The sequence below is a fragment of the Mytilus trossulus genome, chromosome 1 (assembly GCF_036588685.1).
Source record: "Mytilus trossulus isolate FHL-02 chromosome 1, PNRI_Mtr1.1.1.hap1, whole genome shotgun sequence".
NCBI lineage: Eukaryota > Metazoa > Mollusca > Bivalvia > Mytilida > Mytilidae > Mytilus > Mytilus trossulus.
In genome coordinates, this window is record NC_086373.1 from 29,431,687 (window position 1) to 29,448,820 (window position 17,134).

At 32.7% G+C, this 17,134-nt stretch overlaps 1 protein-coding gene across 4 annotated transcripts in view; it reads right to left on the minus strand.

The window, feature by feature from the left end:
• Nucleotides 1–16,803, minus strand: part of LOC134721000 (filaggrin-like) — a 40,367-nt gene extending 23,564 nt beyond the window's left edge. The window contains exons 1-6 of one of the 4 annotated variants that reach the window (XM_063583657.1): nucleotides 16,197–16,801; nucleotides 11,130–11,386; nucleotides 10,252–10,387; nucleotides 6,659–6,772; nucleotides 5,532–5,729; nucleotides 3,656–5,348 (exon numbers count right to left, since the gene is read on the minus strand). In XM_063583657.1, coding sequence (XP_063439727.1) covers nucleotides 4,516–5,348; nucleotides 5,532–5,729; nucleotides 6,659–6,772; nucleotides 10,252–10,387; nucleotides 11,130–11,386; nucleotides 16,197–16,266 — 1,608 coding nt within the window. In that variant the 5' untranslated portion in view covers nucleotides 16,267–16,801 and the 3' untranslated portion in view covers nucleotides 3,656–4,515. Of the gene's footprint in view, nucleotides 1–3,655; nucleotides 5,349–5,531; nucleotides 5,730–6,658; nucleotides 6,773–10,251; nucleotides 10,388–11,129; nucleotides 11,387–16,196 lie in introns of those variants that run through there. The other 3 variants (XM_063583640.1, XM_063583666.1, XM_063583649.1) reach the window with 3 other exon arrangements.
• Nucleotides 16,804–17,134: the final 331 nt, after the last annotated feature.

Below are 17,134 nucleotides of genomic sequence, written 5' to 3' on the forward strand. Positions count from 1 at the left end.
TGAGAATATTTCAATTGGAGGGTTAGTGTCAGTATCTCAACAAAGACAATATGAGAACATTTCAATTGGAGGTCTTGTGTCAGTATCTGAACAAAGACTATATGAGAACATTTCAATTGGAGGGTTGGTGTCAGTATCTAAACAAAGACAATATGAGAACATTTCAATTGGAGGACTTGTGTCAATATCTGAACAAAGACAATATGAGAACATTTCAAATGGAGGATTAATGTCAGTATCGGAACAAAGACAATCTAAGAACATTTCAATTGAAGGTCTTGTGTCTGTATCTGAACAAAGACAATATGAGTACATTTCAAATGGAGGGATTGGTGTCAGTTTCTCAGCAAAGACATTATGAGAACATTTCAATTGGAGGGTAAGTGTCAGTATTTTAACAAAAAAAAGAGTGGAGCATTTCAATAAGAGTTCTTGTGTCAGTATTTTAACAAAGACAATATGAGAACATTTCAATTGGAGGGTTAGTGTCAGTATTTTAACAAAGAAAATATTGGAGCATTTCAATTGGAGGTCTTGTGTCAGTATTTTAACAAAGACAATATGAGAACATTTCAATTGGAGGTCTAGTGTCCGTATTTTAACAAAGACATTATGAGAACATTTCAATTGGATGTCTAGTGTCCGTATTTTAACAAAGAAAATATTGGAGCATTTCAATTGGAGGTCTTGTGTCAGTATTTTAACAAAGACAATATGAGAACATTTCAATTGGAGGTCTAGTGTCCGTATTTTAACAAAGACATTATGAGAACATTTCAATTGGAGGTCTAGTGTCCGTATTTTAACAAAGAAAATATTGGAGCATTTCAATTGGAGGTCTTGTGTCAGTATTTTAACAAAGACAATATGAGAACATTTCAATTGGAGGGTTAGTGTCAGTATTTTAACAAAGAAAATATTGGAGCATTTCAATTGGAGGTCTTGTGTCAGTATTTTAACAAAGACAATATAAAAACTTTTCAATTGGAGGTCTAGTGTCCGTATTTAAACAAAGACAATATGAGAACATTTCAAATGGAGGTCTAGTGTCCGTATTTCAACAAAGACTTTATGAAAACATTTCAATTGGAGGTCTAGTGTCCGTATTTTGACAAAGAAAATATTGGAGCATTTCAATTGGAGGTCTTGTGTCAGTATTTTAACAAAGACAATATGAGAACATTTCAATTGGAGGTCTAGTGTCAAAATTTTAACAAAGAAAATATTGGAGCATTTCAATTGGAGGTCTTGTGTCAGTATTTAAACAAAGACAATATGAGAACATTTCAATTGGAGGGTTAGTGTCAGTATTTTAACAAAGAAAATATTGGAGCATTTCAATTGGAGGTCTTGTGTCAGTATTTTAACAAAGACAATATAAAAACTTTTCAATAGGAGGTCTAGTGTCCGTATTTTAACAAAGACAATATGAAAACATTTCAATTGGAGGTCTAGTGTCCGTATTTTGACAAAGAAAATATTGGAGCATTTCAATTGGAGGTCTTGTGTCAGTATTTTAACAAAGACAATATGAGAACATTTCAATTGGAGGTCTAGTGTCAGAAGTTTAACAAAGAAAATATTGGAGCATTTCAATTGGAGGTCTTGTTTCATTATCTCAAAAAAAAAATTGGTGATATTTTTGGAATAACTAAGTCTGGTTTCGCAAGCAAATATGTTATCGTATGAATCTACCACTGATATTGAGCAAATGTTCGCTTGCATCAAATTTTGTTACACTCCATGCACATTTTCCGCGAAATTTTTTTTGACTACCGATACTAATTTGGTCAGTTGGAAGACATATTAATTGAAAGTCAGTTTGAAACAGACAAATCATTCATTGAAAACAACAAAGCGAAAGAAAAGGAAGATAACAAGGATAAAATGGAAAGTCCGACAAAATCGACAACACTATTCATGTTTTATTTATATGTTCGAAACAGGTAGATGATAAGTCCTAAGGCTTCCTCATTTAGTCAAGACAGTAACAACGTTAAGCACTTTGATACTTACCCTAATTTTGAAATGTTATATTCATTTCTCAAATAAAACACAAGCATTTTTGTTACCAAAAGAGAAAGTAGTAAGAAAACAAATTATATAGTAAAAATGTTTTATTTCCTAGTTTTATGAAATATTTGATTTCCTTAATTTTAACATAGGTTGAATTAATACTCTGAGGTAAAGATAACAATATGGGTGTAATGTGATTCCCTTCACTTGTCCATCACACTCTATCCGATTATACCTTGCCAAGTAAGTATGACCTTAAGAGACAAAACGTTATACTTTGTCCTTTCTGGCTAACTACTGGTTCATGGCGACCTGGAGATACCCATGATATAGACTAATATGTTATTACGAGAAAATAATATTAGTAGGGTTTTAAGTATATCACTGATCCTTTAAATTTCATTTTCTAATAATTTTTTTAATCAAAACATAAAAGAAAATATTGGTCATAAACTTGATATATGTGAGTAAAATACATGTAACTGGGAAAATGGTAATCAAATCGTAAACCCAAACTTGGAGGTAAGAAAAAATGCCTTTTGTTTATTAACGCAAGCTACTCTGAAATAATTTATTGTAATGGAAGGGAATCACGTCTTAATCTACACTTGATCGATGAACATAGGAAAGAGAAATAATGTACATGTATTCTAATTTTGTTCGAATTTAGACACAACATAGTTATCATTGTATCTCAATTAAGTTGGTACAACTGGTCCCCTGTGATGTCAGAGGAATGGTATCTGTACGATAAAGGTATGAATTACCTGATCATATTCGTTATTTAATATTATATTAATTTTGGCATTTTATACAGTAAATTGTTTTATAAAAACAAAATGTTTTTTTGTACAAAAATATCTTTTTTCAAACGAAAGAAGGACAAAACAAAATGAAAAGTAGCTTTTTAAGGTAGCACAATACAAAGATTTTTTTACTTCCAATCACTAGCATTTGAAATGCTGTAACTTTCTTATGAATGCATAGAAAATAATAAAAGAGGTACATATAGATCGATAAAAGATTAACCTTTTAAATGAATGTAATATTTTTATTATGCAATCATTATGTAATCAATTATTATGTAATTAGTGGCAAAATCTGGGTAAGGTCACTTGAATGAATTTAGCTCTTTCATCTCTTTAACTATACAGAAAATTTTAACCAAATCTTAATCAACACATCATGGGCTTCAAAAGGGTGTCTCAGATTGTCTCTATGGTATTCTATTCTCTCATAAATCTCCAATTAGTGAAACATCCTAACCACATAAAAGAAGATGATGTTTAATTAGGTGTAAAATTTGTTCTATACATTCTATCTGAAATCTGAGACACCCTTTTGTAGATAATGGCCATAGAAACAACATATAATAAAATCAAGCCTCTAGGGATACCTATGCAGAAGCTAATTTCATTTGAAAGTGGAAATTTGGTGAAAAATATTTTAGACACCGTTAACATTATAATTGGTTACATAATTGTTGCATAATGCTAACATTGCATTAATTTGAAAGAGTAATCTGTTAGCTATCCAAAACTACAACTTTTATAAATTTTCAAGCATTATTAAGAAAGTTACAGCATTTTAAAACTTGGTAGTTGGAGTTATAAAATCTTTGTATTGTGCTACCTTAAATATACTATTATTCTGTTAAATTCGGAATGAAATGGTAATCGCATAGGCTGATCAGAGACTTTCCTACTAATAGTATTCAGATATGTACGAGATAAAAAAATATGTTTTTGATCATTTTTAAATATTGTTATATAGTATCTTTTGAAGTAACCTCATGTGTTCAATTACCTCTAACGAACCTCTCAAAATGGTCCTGCGTATACAATTTATGTGCTACTTTGGTGTAAAGCTTTGGCGAGTACAAAACCTGATACTGATATGAATAATATTGTCCGTATAGTCTCCTTTTCTCTTATCTGGGACCCAGATTATATACAGAAATAAATTTTCATAATTACATATAAAATCGATCAAATGTCCATGACCTTGTTCGTAGAGTATATAAAAGCATTTAAGAACAGAAGGTTAATATGATAAATATAAATCAACAGTTTCTATATAAAAATAAATCAATATGAATATTTGTACATATGTTAAAAAAAAATTGTAGCACATTGATGTAAATTATTAAAAATTTGTTAAAAATTTTTGGAATGTAATTTCCGTCCATTGTCATGTTCATAAGTTCATTCATATATATAAAAAGACGTCTGTTCACTATTTAAGTGTTCCATTCAAATCTGATATTTTTGCATAGAGAAATTTGATTTCTTACAATATTATCACACATCCCTTGTGATCATGATTTCCCATTGTATTTAATCACGATTATGTACAATTCGAGTACAGATCGCTGCTGCTAAATCATGATTGACCCGCAATATTTAATCATGGTTACCGATGAATTTGATCATTGAATCATGATTATCAATAATGATATGACATCACCAAGTAAATGCTACATCAAACAAATACATATTATCAGTGCTTTCTATGGGATTTTGCTGATTTCTTTGTTTCTGCGAAAATGGGTAAATAAGGAGAGGGTTGTTCTTGCTTCTTTCGTCTAGAACTTCTACTGGATCCTCTGTGAGGATTATGCTGGCCATGACCATGCTGACTGCCATGTTGACTGCCATGTTGACTACCGTGCTGACTGCCATGTTGGCTACCCTGCTGACTCTTTTGATCACCTGCTCTGTCAGCACTGGATGATCGCGGCTGGCTTCGCCGCGTATTTCCAGACTTAGATGAGGACATGCTATGAGTCCTGTTACGACTTCTGCGAATACTTCCTTCCCTTTCATTTCTTTTGTATTTTCCTTTAGGATTATATGATATAGAATTATCCCCGTCTGCACTACTGTCTGAGTATGTTCTGGTTGTTGCAGTATCTGTATTAAAACTACTTTCAGTTCTTGATTCATCCCCGTTTCTTCTGGACCTGCCGAACGTACCATTGCGATTGGCTGATAAATCAGCTAGACTCATATGCCCCTTTTCTTCAGTGGCATTTTTGTAGGATTGTCTATTGCCACCATACCTATCTTTTCTATCATTCTGGACAAAATCATCCTCAAATCCAGAGTTTTGGTGGCCACGGTCATTCTCTGTTCTATCTCGGCCTCCCCTACGTGAATATGACCCTCTCCCTTTTTCTGCGTCGTAATCATCGACAGGTTTTTCTCTGTATCTTGAATTTTTAGTTTCGCTGGTATCCGAAAATGCATCATTGTCAAATCCACGCTTCTTTCGTGTACTTCCACCGGAACCCGGATGTTTTAGGATGCCATTCACAGTAGATCCTCCTGAAGCTATAAACAAAACAAACATCAATCACAAAACTGCGTTTCTTATTATAATTTAAAAATAGAATTAAAAAACAAAATCCACGATTTATCAAGTGTAAGTAATTAAAATATTTATAAAACAAACTCCAAAAAGAAAGCTTAGAAACTTTAGTTTACATATATCAAAATATATTGGGTAATACTTACATATAACAGATATAGCAGGCGGTGGCTCGGCAACATATCGTTTTTTCTCCTCAGCTTGTCGCATAAACTTCCATAGAAGGTATATACATATAGCTATTATAATTACCACACCTACAACAGCGCCGACGGCTATCCCAGCTATAGCACCCGAGGTTATCCCTCCATCCCCGGCATCTCCGGCACTTCCTAACGGGGCAGCTGTAAGAGAAACACAACAATAATATATCATATTAAAAACAGTTATTGATCATGCTCATAGCAAAATAAAGTATAATTGGCTCATCTTTGATTATGGGAGTAGATGTCCCTTGTCGGACAATGTATCAACTACAAATTGGGGAGATTTTGACTCAAAAAGAGCCAGTTATAGTAATATCCTACCAATTGAGATACATGTACACATAGATTTGTTGATAACGATATTCTATTAACAAAAACAACAACGGTCTGTTGCAATAACTTTTAAAAAAACCTACTGTAAATAAGTAAAGTTGGATATTTTAACAATTTTAAACTTTCGGCCATTTCATCATTACAAAAGCAGTAGCCTAAAATTCTTGTGGATTACAATGCTTTAGCATATCAAATATCAACGGACTAGAGATTTTTTTTGTTTACAAATACGTGTAATCAGAAACCAACACCAGAACAAGGTAAAGGTAAGCCATTCATAGATGCTTCATAATGCCATCATAAACTAAAATGTACGGATACTGATGCCACAACATTGTTTTTAATAAAGAAAAACATTTGAAAAGAAACTAAACCATAACAGTTTAAAATTCTTACAAAAATTTAGGTGGTATTTATATCTATGGGTGATGATGCAACGGCAGTATATACTGATAATGTATTATGGTAGGTTCTTATTATGTTTTGGACATGGTGTTGAAAATAACCATGGCGACGAAGCAGAAACACCAACGTCTCAAAAAACATTGGTTGAGCGGTAAAAAAGGTCTGTTAGTCAACCAGGTTAAAAGCCATAGATTTAATTCTGACACTTCAATTGGAACACTGTATACCAGCAATGGGCATAGTGACAACTGATTTGAAGAAAGGTATATACTGCAATTAAAAGTTGTATAATGGATATATCTGATTCAAGTATATACATGCAGACTTACTATAGCTGGGTTGATTGACAGTTTCTCGGCGCTTCCTGTGTTGTAGGATGATGTCTGGTAAATTTAAGGCTATGTCTGGTTTATTTAAAGCTTCAAAGAATAAGTGTGGTTCCTCTGCAATTTAAATAAATTTAAATTAATTAAACTACTTGTAACACCAAGTTTAAATGATGATATATTAAAGATATCGTTCGTTTTTGTAAGATAATGTCTGTGGTATTCGTGAATCAGATATTTCCATTGCGTAATGTATTGTCCAGTTCTTCGCCTTGGTCTTACATTATAAATTAGGTTTACAAATGTCATTAGTTGCTTAGATTTAGATACTAATGTGGTTTCCTTCAAATTATGTTTGTACAATGTGGATCAATTCAAACGTCTCTTCAAAACTTAGAGTCTTATCTTGTCAGAGACTCAAAAACTTTTATGTTTTGGACTCAACTTGACATTAACAAAGTATTTAGAAAGACGATATACAGTTCGAGGACCTCTTTGGTTATTATAGGTAAACTTTTGTGTTTATTAATTTCAGAATACGCTTTACACAACAAATTAGCCATAGAAAGAAGATATTCATAAATAGAGCGCTAGATAGCTGCCAAAAACTGTCCTACAGATAGAACTCAATCTGTTCGTCACTAGAACTGTCCAAAACTGCTCTAAAGGTGTCAGTATAATTAATCTAGAATTGATCTCCCAATAGATTTTAAGAGAGGTAAGAACTGTTCCCAGCTGTACTCGACTACGCTTCATTCTATCATATACACTCAAACGAGGTTTTTTTTATAGTTTCATTTCAGTTGTCACTCCTATCTCACTTGTTTTATAAATAAGGAGCTGAACAACGTTTGATGTTTTAATGCAATTTGTTTTTACTGCTGACAAAACATACAATTTCAATATTTTCCCTCTGTAAACATACAAAAGATACCTTTTGCTCAAGTTTCGTAATATTCCATAAAGGTTTGAAAAATTTATTGATGTCTGGATGGCTTTAACCTGAGACTTTTTAAAATATCTTACTAGTATACTGTTAACTGCAAAAAATAACTATGTTCATCAATAAATACGAAAATAAAAGAAAAAAACCCATCTACATTAAATTGGTATACTGGTTTTTGATCATAAAAAGCTTCTGTCAAAGTTCTATACGATTCCATGGAGGTTGACAAAGTTATTAATGTTTAAAACTACTAATACACAAACTGAACCTAAATGACTCCACCGACGATGCCGACGACGGAATCTACATGTAGGATAGAAGCCATGACCAATAGCATTGGACAGCTTTACAACTGATCACAAAAACCTCAAATACTCCACTTCTTTGGGAAAAAACGTGCAACAACGAAAAATGGTCAAGAAAGCATTTCAAACAAAATTCGGAGACAATAAACTTGTCTGTATCTGTATCACTCTGTTTATCGTTAAACCAGGTGCTCCGCAGCGCGCAGTTTAATGCGACCGCAGATGTTGAACCCTGAACAATTGGGGCAAGTATGGTCACAACATTCAAGCTTGATTCAGCTCTGAATTTGGATTGTGATAAAAGTTTTGACATAATATGAGTTTCTGACACAAAACAAATGTCAAGATCTTACAAATCTATTGCGCAATATAGTGCAGTAAACTTTTCTTCTTCAAACTTTTCAAAAATTTGGAATTGGAGAAATTTGGAGAGAAAAAAATTGAAAACTACGACCACTCCCCGTTTTTTTTTTGCAATTAGTCCAAAACCTGACATTCCTTTATATAGAATTTACAAGAAGTTTAAGGGAGGTATATCTGAACAAACCCAACATTGTATGTTAAATATTTTTGAATTATCTCCCTTACACTGCTTTAAAATTGTCTTTATTGTCCATTAACCTGAAAAACCTAGTTTCCCCCCTTTTTTCCTCTAATTCCAAAACATTTTGAGCCATAACCCCAAAGTCAATACTAACCATCACTTCATAGTATGGAAACTTGTGGAATAATTTTGGAGATTCATACACTTAAACACAAGTACTTGTTTGAAAAGTGCAAAAATGTTCATTTAGGGCCCCGTTTTTCGGCCCCTGATTATTAAACAATTGGGACCATAAACCCAAAAAATCAATCCCAACCTTCCTTAAGTGGTATTGAACCTTCTGGTAAAAATTTATAGAGATCCATATACTAAAACTTCAGTTATTATCCGGAAACTAAATGTGTCTTCACGACGACGACGCAGACGACATGATATCATTATACGACGCAAATGTTTTTTGTGGTCGTATACAAATTGCAAATCATAGTTTTACGAGTTTGACAAGACAAGAAAATAATTAATATAAAGGGTGAGGTATATAGAACCCTGTCAAAGAGATAAAAATGAGAAAGGTTAAGCTGATCACCAATTTAAAAGTAATTATGTTCAGTATTATATGCTTAAAAATGTGTCTGATGGAAACATTTTTTTGGACAAACAGACGGTCTGACATGATTATCCAATATTACCCCATTTAGGCTCAAGTGAGATTTTACATGACAACCAATAATCAAGTACAGCAATGAATAACTGTAAACAGGCTTTTGATTGCGGATAGGCACATCACAATGTGATGTGGCATGATTAATCTTGTTTGTGAATGTCCAATCCTAACCTGGAACAGTGGTGAAACAATACAAACAGTAAGACATAAGTTTAAATGGGATTGCTACAAAAACATGTCCAATCCTAACCTGGAATAGTGGTGAAACAATACATCAGAAAAACAAACAGTAAAACATAAGTTTAAATGGGATTGCTACAAAAACAATAAAAAAAAACCCAATTCATTGAAAAAAATAAATTACAATCAGATTAACCCTGTCATAGACATTAAAGATCCTATACCTCGACAAACGGAGCTATGTTCGATGAATCGTGTCTGAATACCCAGCAATGGTCTTATGAACTTAAATAGTCTTCTTATTACTCATGGTAACTGAAGGAAAACCACGTGATGAAAAACTACATTTCAAGCAATCACTGAACCATGAAAATGAGGTTAAAAACAACGGAATTGTTTCAGACGGAAACACTATGGTATTCAATATATATATTATCCAGCCTTCTGAAATCGAAATCTTTCTTAAAACGTTAAGCATAAAATTCAGAATGGAAATGGGGAATGTGTCAAAGCGACAACAACCCGACCATAGAGCAGACAACAGCCGAAGGACACCAATATGTCTTCAAAGCAGCGAGAAACTTCCGCACCCGGAGGCGTCCTTCAGCAGGCCCCTTAAAAATATGTATACTAGTTCAGGGATAATGGACGTCATACTAAACTCCGAATTAAAGCATGCATGTGTTTCACATTCTGGGACATTTCTCGTCTACAATAGCCAAGACTTAGTGTATTTACAATGCTATCGTTCTTGTCATTGAAAATCAAACCCTTCTTCAAATGCAGGCAGTATTTTGACTGAACCATTTTGTTTTATATTGACATTAATACCAAATATATTTAAAAAATATAACTCATTTACAAGACAGGAGCGTGAAAATATCCCACAACATGTGACCGAATAATATTACCACGCCCCCTGCCATGCAAAGGTGTGTTTCTATCAAACAAACTAACCTCTGTCTGTAGTCAGATGGATTTTGAATCTGTAAAGTTGAGACGTATCTACTGATGGCTTGGTAAATGCTATGATGACCTGATTTGTTGATGAAGTGTATACATCTTGAATTTCTGTGTTACAACTAAACTCCCACTGAAGGATAAAGACAAAGCAAAATTTTAAGATATTTTGTTCCACTGTAAAGTCCATTTTGTTCTTCACAAATTTTACTCGAATTGGAAATAGATTCCCATGTATCATGGATATCTATTCTCAAAAAAGGGATTAATTTTCAGCCTTTTAAAAAAAATTGAAAAATTATGTTAACGTGAAATACGTTTTTAATTTTTTTTAAATCAACAATACTCTATAACTGAATTACGTAGAAGTAAGAAGCCCTTAAAACATTGTAAAACATACATTTTAGGTAGCAACTTGATAAAAAAAAAAAAAAAAAAAAAATTGTTTTGTTTTCTTCTTATAAAATCCGATATTCAGATCATTCATTATGACAATTATAATGAAATAAAGACATGACAAAATGTATTGAGATTGTATTCAATAGGCGACACTCGAAGCTTAAACCTTTACTCCATATCTTCACATAAAAACATATGGAAGTAGAACCCTTCGGTGAGAGCAAATAAGAACGAGTTTATCTCGTAAAAATTTGTTAAACTGTTGTCAAATCTTTAAAGAACATGTATATCATTTGATCTCTGAAACATTCCCTTTATTCACTAGGTTTTATAAATTTTCCAATTTTAAAACTTGAAAGCGTTAAACAAAAAGAGGGAAATCAAACATGCAGCAATATATAAACATTTAAAAGAATTTATGACCACTTGACCGTGTCATTGTTTTTAAATAAGATTGTGGAGGTTCATTTAGTTACCTTTGGGTCTTGACTGACGAATTCGACACCATCATATATCTTTAGTTTATGTCCACAAGCTCCTGGGCCCATGAAAAAATCCTTCATGTATATCTTTAGTTTTCTATCAGCTGGTATGGCTTGAAATTTTGCTTCACATTTTGATGAATCGGGTAAGACACCAGCTTGTGGTGTGGCAATAACTTCAGCAATAGTATTATCTCCTACCATTAACTGGGTATTACAACCATTCCCTTCAAAATCTATACTGTTTGTTACTGAAAAAGTAAAAATATCATAGTTGTAGAGGTGCAATAATATTAACTAAATGTACGTTCTTTGATGTGTGGACTCATCATTATGATAAGTAAGAGACTCATATAAGTAGATCTTTCTACGTGAACATTTTCAAAAAAAGTCGAAGGCTCGACAAAAACATCTCCGGTCGTTTAATTGGTTGCCTTGAGTAGTAAAAATGTCGGGATCACTATTGCACTTTGAAAATTCCGTAATCTACAGGCCTACAGAAATGTTTATATACATTAAAAAGAACCAGATTTACCTCGGTGGCATGCTGCAAGTCAAAATTTCTGATCCTTCCATACCCTCCTTTTCAAGGTGAAGTCTAAATGACACACCCTTTTCCGTTTTAACCTCTATTGACCTATTCAATTTACAGAATCTGCTTAATAAACTTGTTTGTGTAAATTTTATTGTTGTCTTGAAATAGAACATAGAATATTTGCCACTGGACAAATAAGAATAGAGATCTTTACCATAATTTAAAATTCCGATTTTTCTTGGATAAATCCGACGGCGAAATATTTGTTAAGGAGACCTTTAAGTAGTAGATCCGGTAAGGGCCGATTTTGGCCTCAAATTTCAAGTTCGTCTGATGAAAGATTTTGGACACTTTTTAATCACTTAAATGTCTATTTCAATTGATTCAATTGTTTTTTGTGAAGATTTAAACTGATTCACTAATTTCAAACGCTCCGATTCAAGCTTAAATATGAAAAATCTATCAAATATGCCAAAAACTGTCATTTTTTATATGGTTAAGATCCAAAATCAAAAAAATCAAAAAATCCGTGTTCATCCTACACTTTTATATATGTTATGGTTGATCATTAATCACAACTTACATTTCAATATCAAGAATAAACACGAACGCGGCCACTTTCATTTAAGACGAAAACTGTTTAAAATTTAACTAAAATGCTGAAATTGTGTAGATTTCAGTAATTTAGCATGACTTAATGATGCAAGTCTACGATATATGTGCATTGTAATGCCAAAATAAGCCCATATTTATGTAGCAGAGGCATTATACCTTCAAAAAAAATAACTTAAGGTTTACATTCAAACAATTTTGTAAAACTGCTATATTTTGGGGCCAAAAAAGGGTCTTACTGAACCTACTCCTTTGAATGAAGTTCAATAGTCAGCACGTTAGTTATAATATATAAATGTTTTTATACATGAGGTGTATACTTGTCCTCCATGCTGAAATCTTCATTTATAAGGACCTCCAAATGAAAACAGCAATATAAGCGCTACATTAATCTGCTGTTGGTTTTGTGAATATAGGAAGGATTTCGTATCATATTCATCCCTTCCATTAGAATGACATTCAGGCATACATGTAAGTCAGTTATTTCAATCAGAAACATGACCATAAAAAATTTTGAAAAACATCATTTAAAAAAAATCTTTTTAATATTTGACTTGTCACTGAAATGTAGTTCATTTTAAATACCCGTTTTATTCTATATTTAGTTTTTCAATCACGTTTAAAGCAGATGATAAGAATTTAAAGAAAAAGGGGCTTTGGTTTACAAAGTATGACGATAAATAACTGAGCCATGCGACTCGCATATTTTCCTTTGTTAGCTTAGCATAACAGGTCAAAGACACTATTACAAATCAGACTTAAAGGTATTACAAATGTAGCGTGAATATACATACATGTACATTTTGTATTTGAGGTCAAAATCTATTTCAGATGAATAAGAACAGATGTAAGGGGTGTGCGTCAATAAGACGGCAACACAAACATGCCAGAAAACCAGAAAAGAAAACAGGTTACACACAGCCTTCAAAATATTACAGATGACACATTCAAGTACAACTTAAACACTGTTAACACTGTTTCAGAATATCAACAACTACTCAAAGCAAGTAATTGGTACATGTACATAATTTATACCTTTCAAAGCTCTGATGTCAACCGTCGTATTTCCAAATTAATGTAATAGTGTTATATACACTGAAGATATGATTTAAAGCACAGCGTCACGATTTAAAGGAGGAAAAGTGAACACTAGCGCGGTTTCTCGTGTGAAAGGAACAAACTTCATCATGTGTATAGGGGCAAACATTCACATTGTTAACTTAAGTAACTGCTTTTTGCTTGTTTTATGGTATTTTGAGTATTAAAATACTTCCCAGTAGTTGAAATGATTGTATTGACTGTATTTAAGAGAATTTATTTTCGTTCAGAAAACAAAATGAATATGGCAATATCAAAAGGGAAGAGGGACCCAGTAGATAAAAGGGACCAAGGACAGAGGAGACAGGGGGAATTCCTGTCCCTCTATTTTCTATTGCGGGATAGTCAAAACACTGGATTTCATCAACAAAGTCACAAACACTTTTATGACATATAATTTGTAAGAACAATTACGAGTACCACGATATATGTATATGAATACATTGAGTCATCGTTCAATAAATAAGACGTTTTCAAACCTTACTACGATTTGTCATACCCGGATATTGTATATTTCACCTACCTTATAAACTTACGTCAACACTTTAAAATTGGCACTGAATAATATAAGTAAATTCGGATTTTTTTTACATTTATAGCATTAATAGAAAGGATTTACTTCAATTTGCATTTGTTGAATTTAATGTTATATAAGAAACCGACCTACACAAGACATTTTAATCCGACTAAAATATGTGCATCTCAAACTCAAATATATTACCTTCTTCACGTGCATATTTCCGCTTATTACCACTCAAAAAGGTAATGCATTGTAAATTGTGTATAGTTCTTTTTATGTTACTTGTATACGATAAAAAGTTTCGATCATTTGGTTCACATTGGATAACCTACCCCTCAAAATATCCACCCTTAAACCTAGTATTGTGTAAGCATGAAAGTCTAAACAACCCACTTTTTTGCATTTTCCCCCATCATATTACATCACGATTGACATCACATTCAAAATGAAAAGAATGTCAGTCAAAGCTTAAAAACCAAACGTCCCTGATAAAGGGCTGTATTTAAATCAAAATGGTCTTCGTACAGTTGCGAGTACTGGGATGGAAACGTAACCCTGTTGGGAGAGTAGTGGACTTATGGTTTTAACCTTTGTACATGTATGTGAAGTCTACAGTCACGTTGAGTCTGATTGTAACAGTCTAAAAAAAGACATATCACACTACTTCACATACAACTACATGTACATGTATTAACCATTAGGCCACTACTCTCCCTACAAGGTTTCGTACATGTTATCGTCTTGCATTAGCATCTAATTGGTCATTGCCATAGACCTGAGACTACTATAACACTGTGTTATAGTAGTCTCAGCATAGACTTAGCATATATCATGCATCGTCACCGACTAAATGTGGTTGTTGGTTACTGGTCCTGTCCAAAACCATCTTTATGTAATATATCAGTGACCGCCGTGGGAAGTAAATTCAGAGCATACCAAATAGCTATTATACAAGTTATTTCTAATACATATTTACAAAAATGTATGTCCATATGTAATATACAATGTATAGTGTACAGAAAACGCGATATCCATCGTTGTCCCGTCTCAAGGTACTGATGAATATGATATGGAGTCTGTCAGGGTGTATGTACATGTATACAGTATATTGGTAGTATCTTGTAGTATTTATCTATGTATGTGTAAAAAAATGAAGTTGACGACTTCATAAATCAAGATTTTTAGGAATGGGGCTTAAAATGAAATGATTGGTAGGAATGCTCCGCAGGTTTACGTCACTATTTGTAGATGCATGATATTGATAAGGACCGAGAAACTTTAGACTTTAGCAAATCTATTTATCTCTTCATGAAAAAAAGTACTCAATACATAGCTAATGATATTTCAAAAATATTTGAGAGAGTACATAATATACGAAAAGGGTGGGTACTGGTAGCCTCCGCTGTCCATTCCTGCCATAAAAGCGACAAAAAACCTAAGTGAAGATTTAAAGCAACTGAACTTGAATATTAAATGCTAGACTTCAAAGCTCCGTACTATTAAATCCTATAAGAATGATGTCCATTTGTAAGCGACTGACAATTAAGCTCATAAATATGACATATTATAGGTACAATCTACACAACATGTTTGCCTGAAGGTGGTTACATAAAATGTACAAACACCAGGACAAACAATCTACACACAGTTTGTCAAGCGAATTACAAGTATTTTGAAAACGAAAAGTGTGATAAAATACTGGCGGTCAAAAGGAACTAATTACTGTATGTATAGGACAAACGTTTGGTTTGTCACATTGCACTATACAGAAGAAATGTCGCATGTTTCTGTCTTTTATAAATCTGTAAACTGATTTCTTCCCTTGAGATTCAGTGCATGGTCAAAATAAATATATAAATCTCGTTGCTAGTTAACAAATGAAATATATTGTATCTTATAATAACTTAAAGGGATATTCAGAGATATGTAAGGATTATTTATTTTACCGTTAGAACCTTAGCAGGTAACTATGGTAGCATCGACAAATATCCATAAGAAGTTTATGTACATGTAGATCACAGAAACAATAATTGTGTACGACCTAGTTCTCACGAATAACCCAACCCTTTGAAGATATTTTTCATGGAGTTTTCATGGAGCGTGTAATTTTGTAATCCTTTTAAAACTCGTCTTGAATGCATAACAAACCATAAGCTTAGTATGCCGTACCTGTATGTTATGTAATTTTGGATTGCACATTTCAAATATGTCGTGTGTTAGTAGTAAAACAATCAATTTAAAACTTTCTCATAGCTTTGTATCTACGCAATGAAATATTTGACTCGTATTTACTTACCATCATAACAGGTAACCGATGATATAAATAAATACAACAGGTATAAATAAGTGTTACACATTGTCTTCATTATAGTTTGATATTAATTAGTGACCTTTGTTAAGGTAATCCTCAGGTAATAACGGTTAATTCAATATAGTTCACACAGCGAGAGGTAAACAATGAGTTACGTGTGTCATTCCACAGATCACAAAATCACTCACAAATGGTCATAAAATAAAACAACAAAAAACTCGTATATTTCCATTATATAAAACGTTAATTCCTAATATAAAATAAATTCGTTGTTCCGCCAAGTATTAAAATCCCGGTGAAAAGTTACACATCATGTCATGGTTTTGATTTGAAAAATACGGAAGTTGATATGTTTTTTTTTGAATTTCTCTAAGTATGCTCCTTTGATTTACCAACAGGTATTCTGAATAAGAAGTCCGAATCAAAATAATATCATAAATCAGTAACAGCTGTCTTAACTAACAAACAAATTAAATCACAGAACTGAAATTATATAAACAATTTTCAAACATCGGAAACGGTCATGAATGAGATCACCTCCGCCATTGACACACCTGGCGGTCACAGGTAAATAATTACATAAAGCGACATCTGTCAGTAATAATGTTCATTGACAAGTGAAAGCTTAAGGTAGATAATTCGCAAATATATAATGGAGATATGGCCCGAGAATATAGTTATTTCGTAATGCATTTCATTTTAGACAATTAAAAAAAATATAAAAAAAATCTATCTTTGCTTTCTCAATAATATGTGTACAGTGTTGTACTGCTATTGGGTCAAAAATTTTATCAGCTCTAGCTCAAAATTTAAACAATTTAATTTTTATATGCATACTAAAAGCAACACATCACTCAGGCTGAGCACATACGGCGTAAAAGAGGGACGAAAGATACCAGAGGGACAGTCAAACTCATAAATCG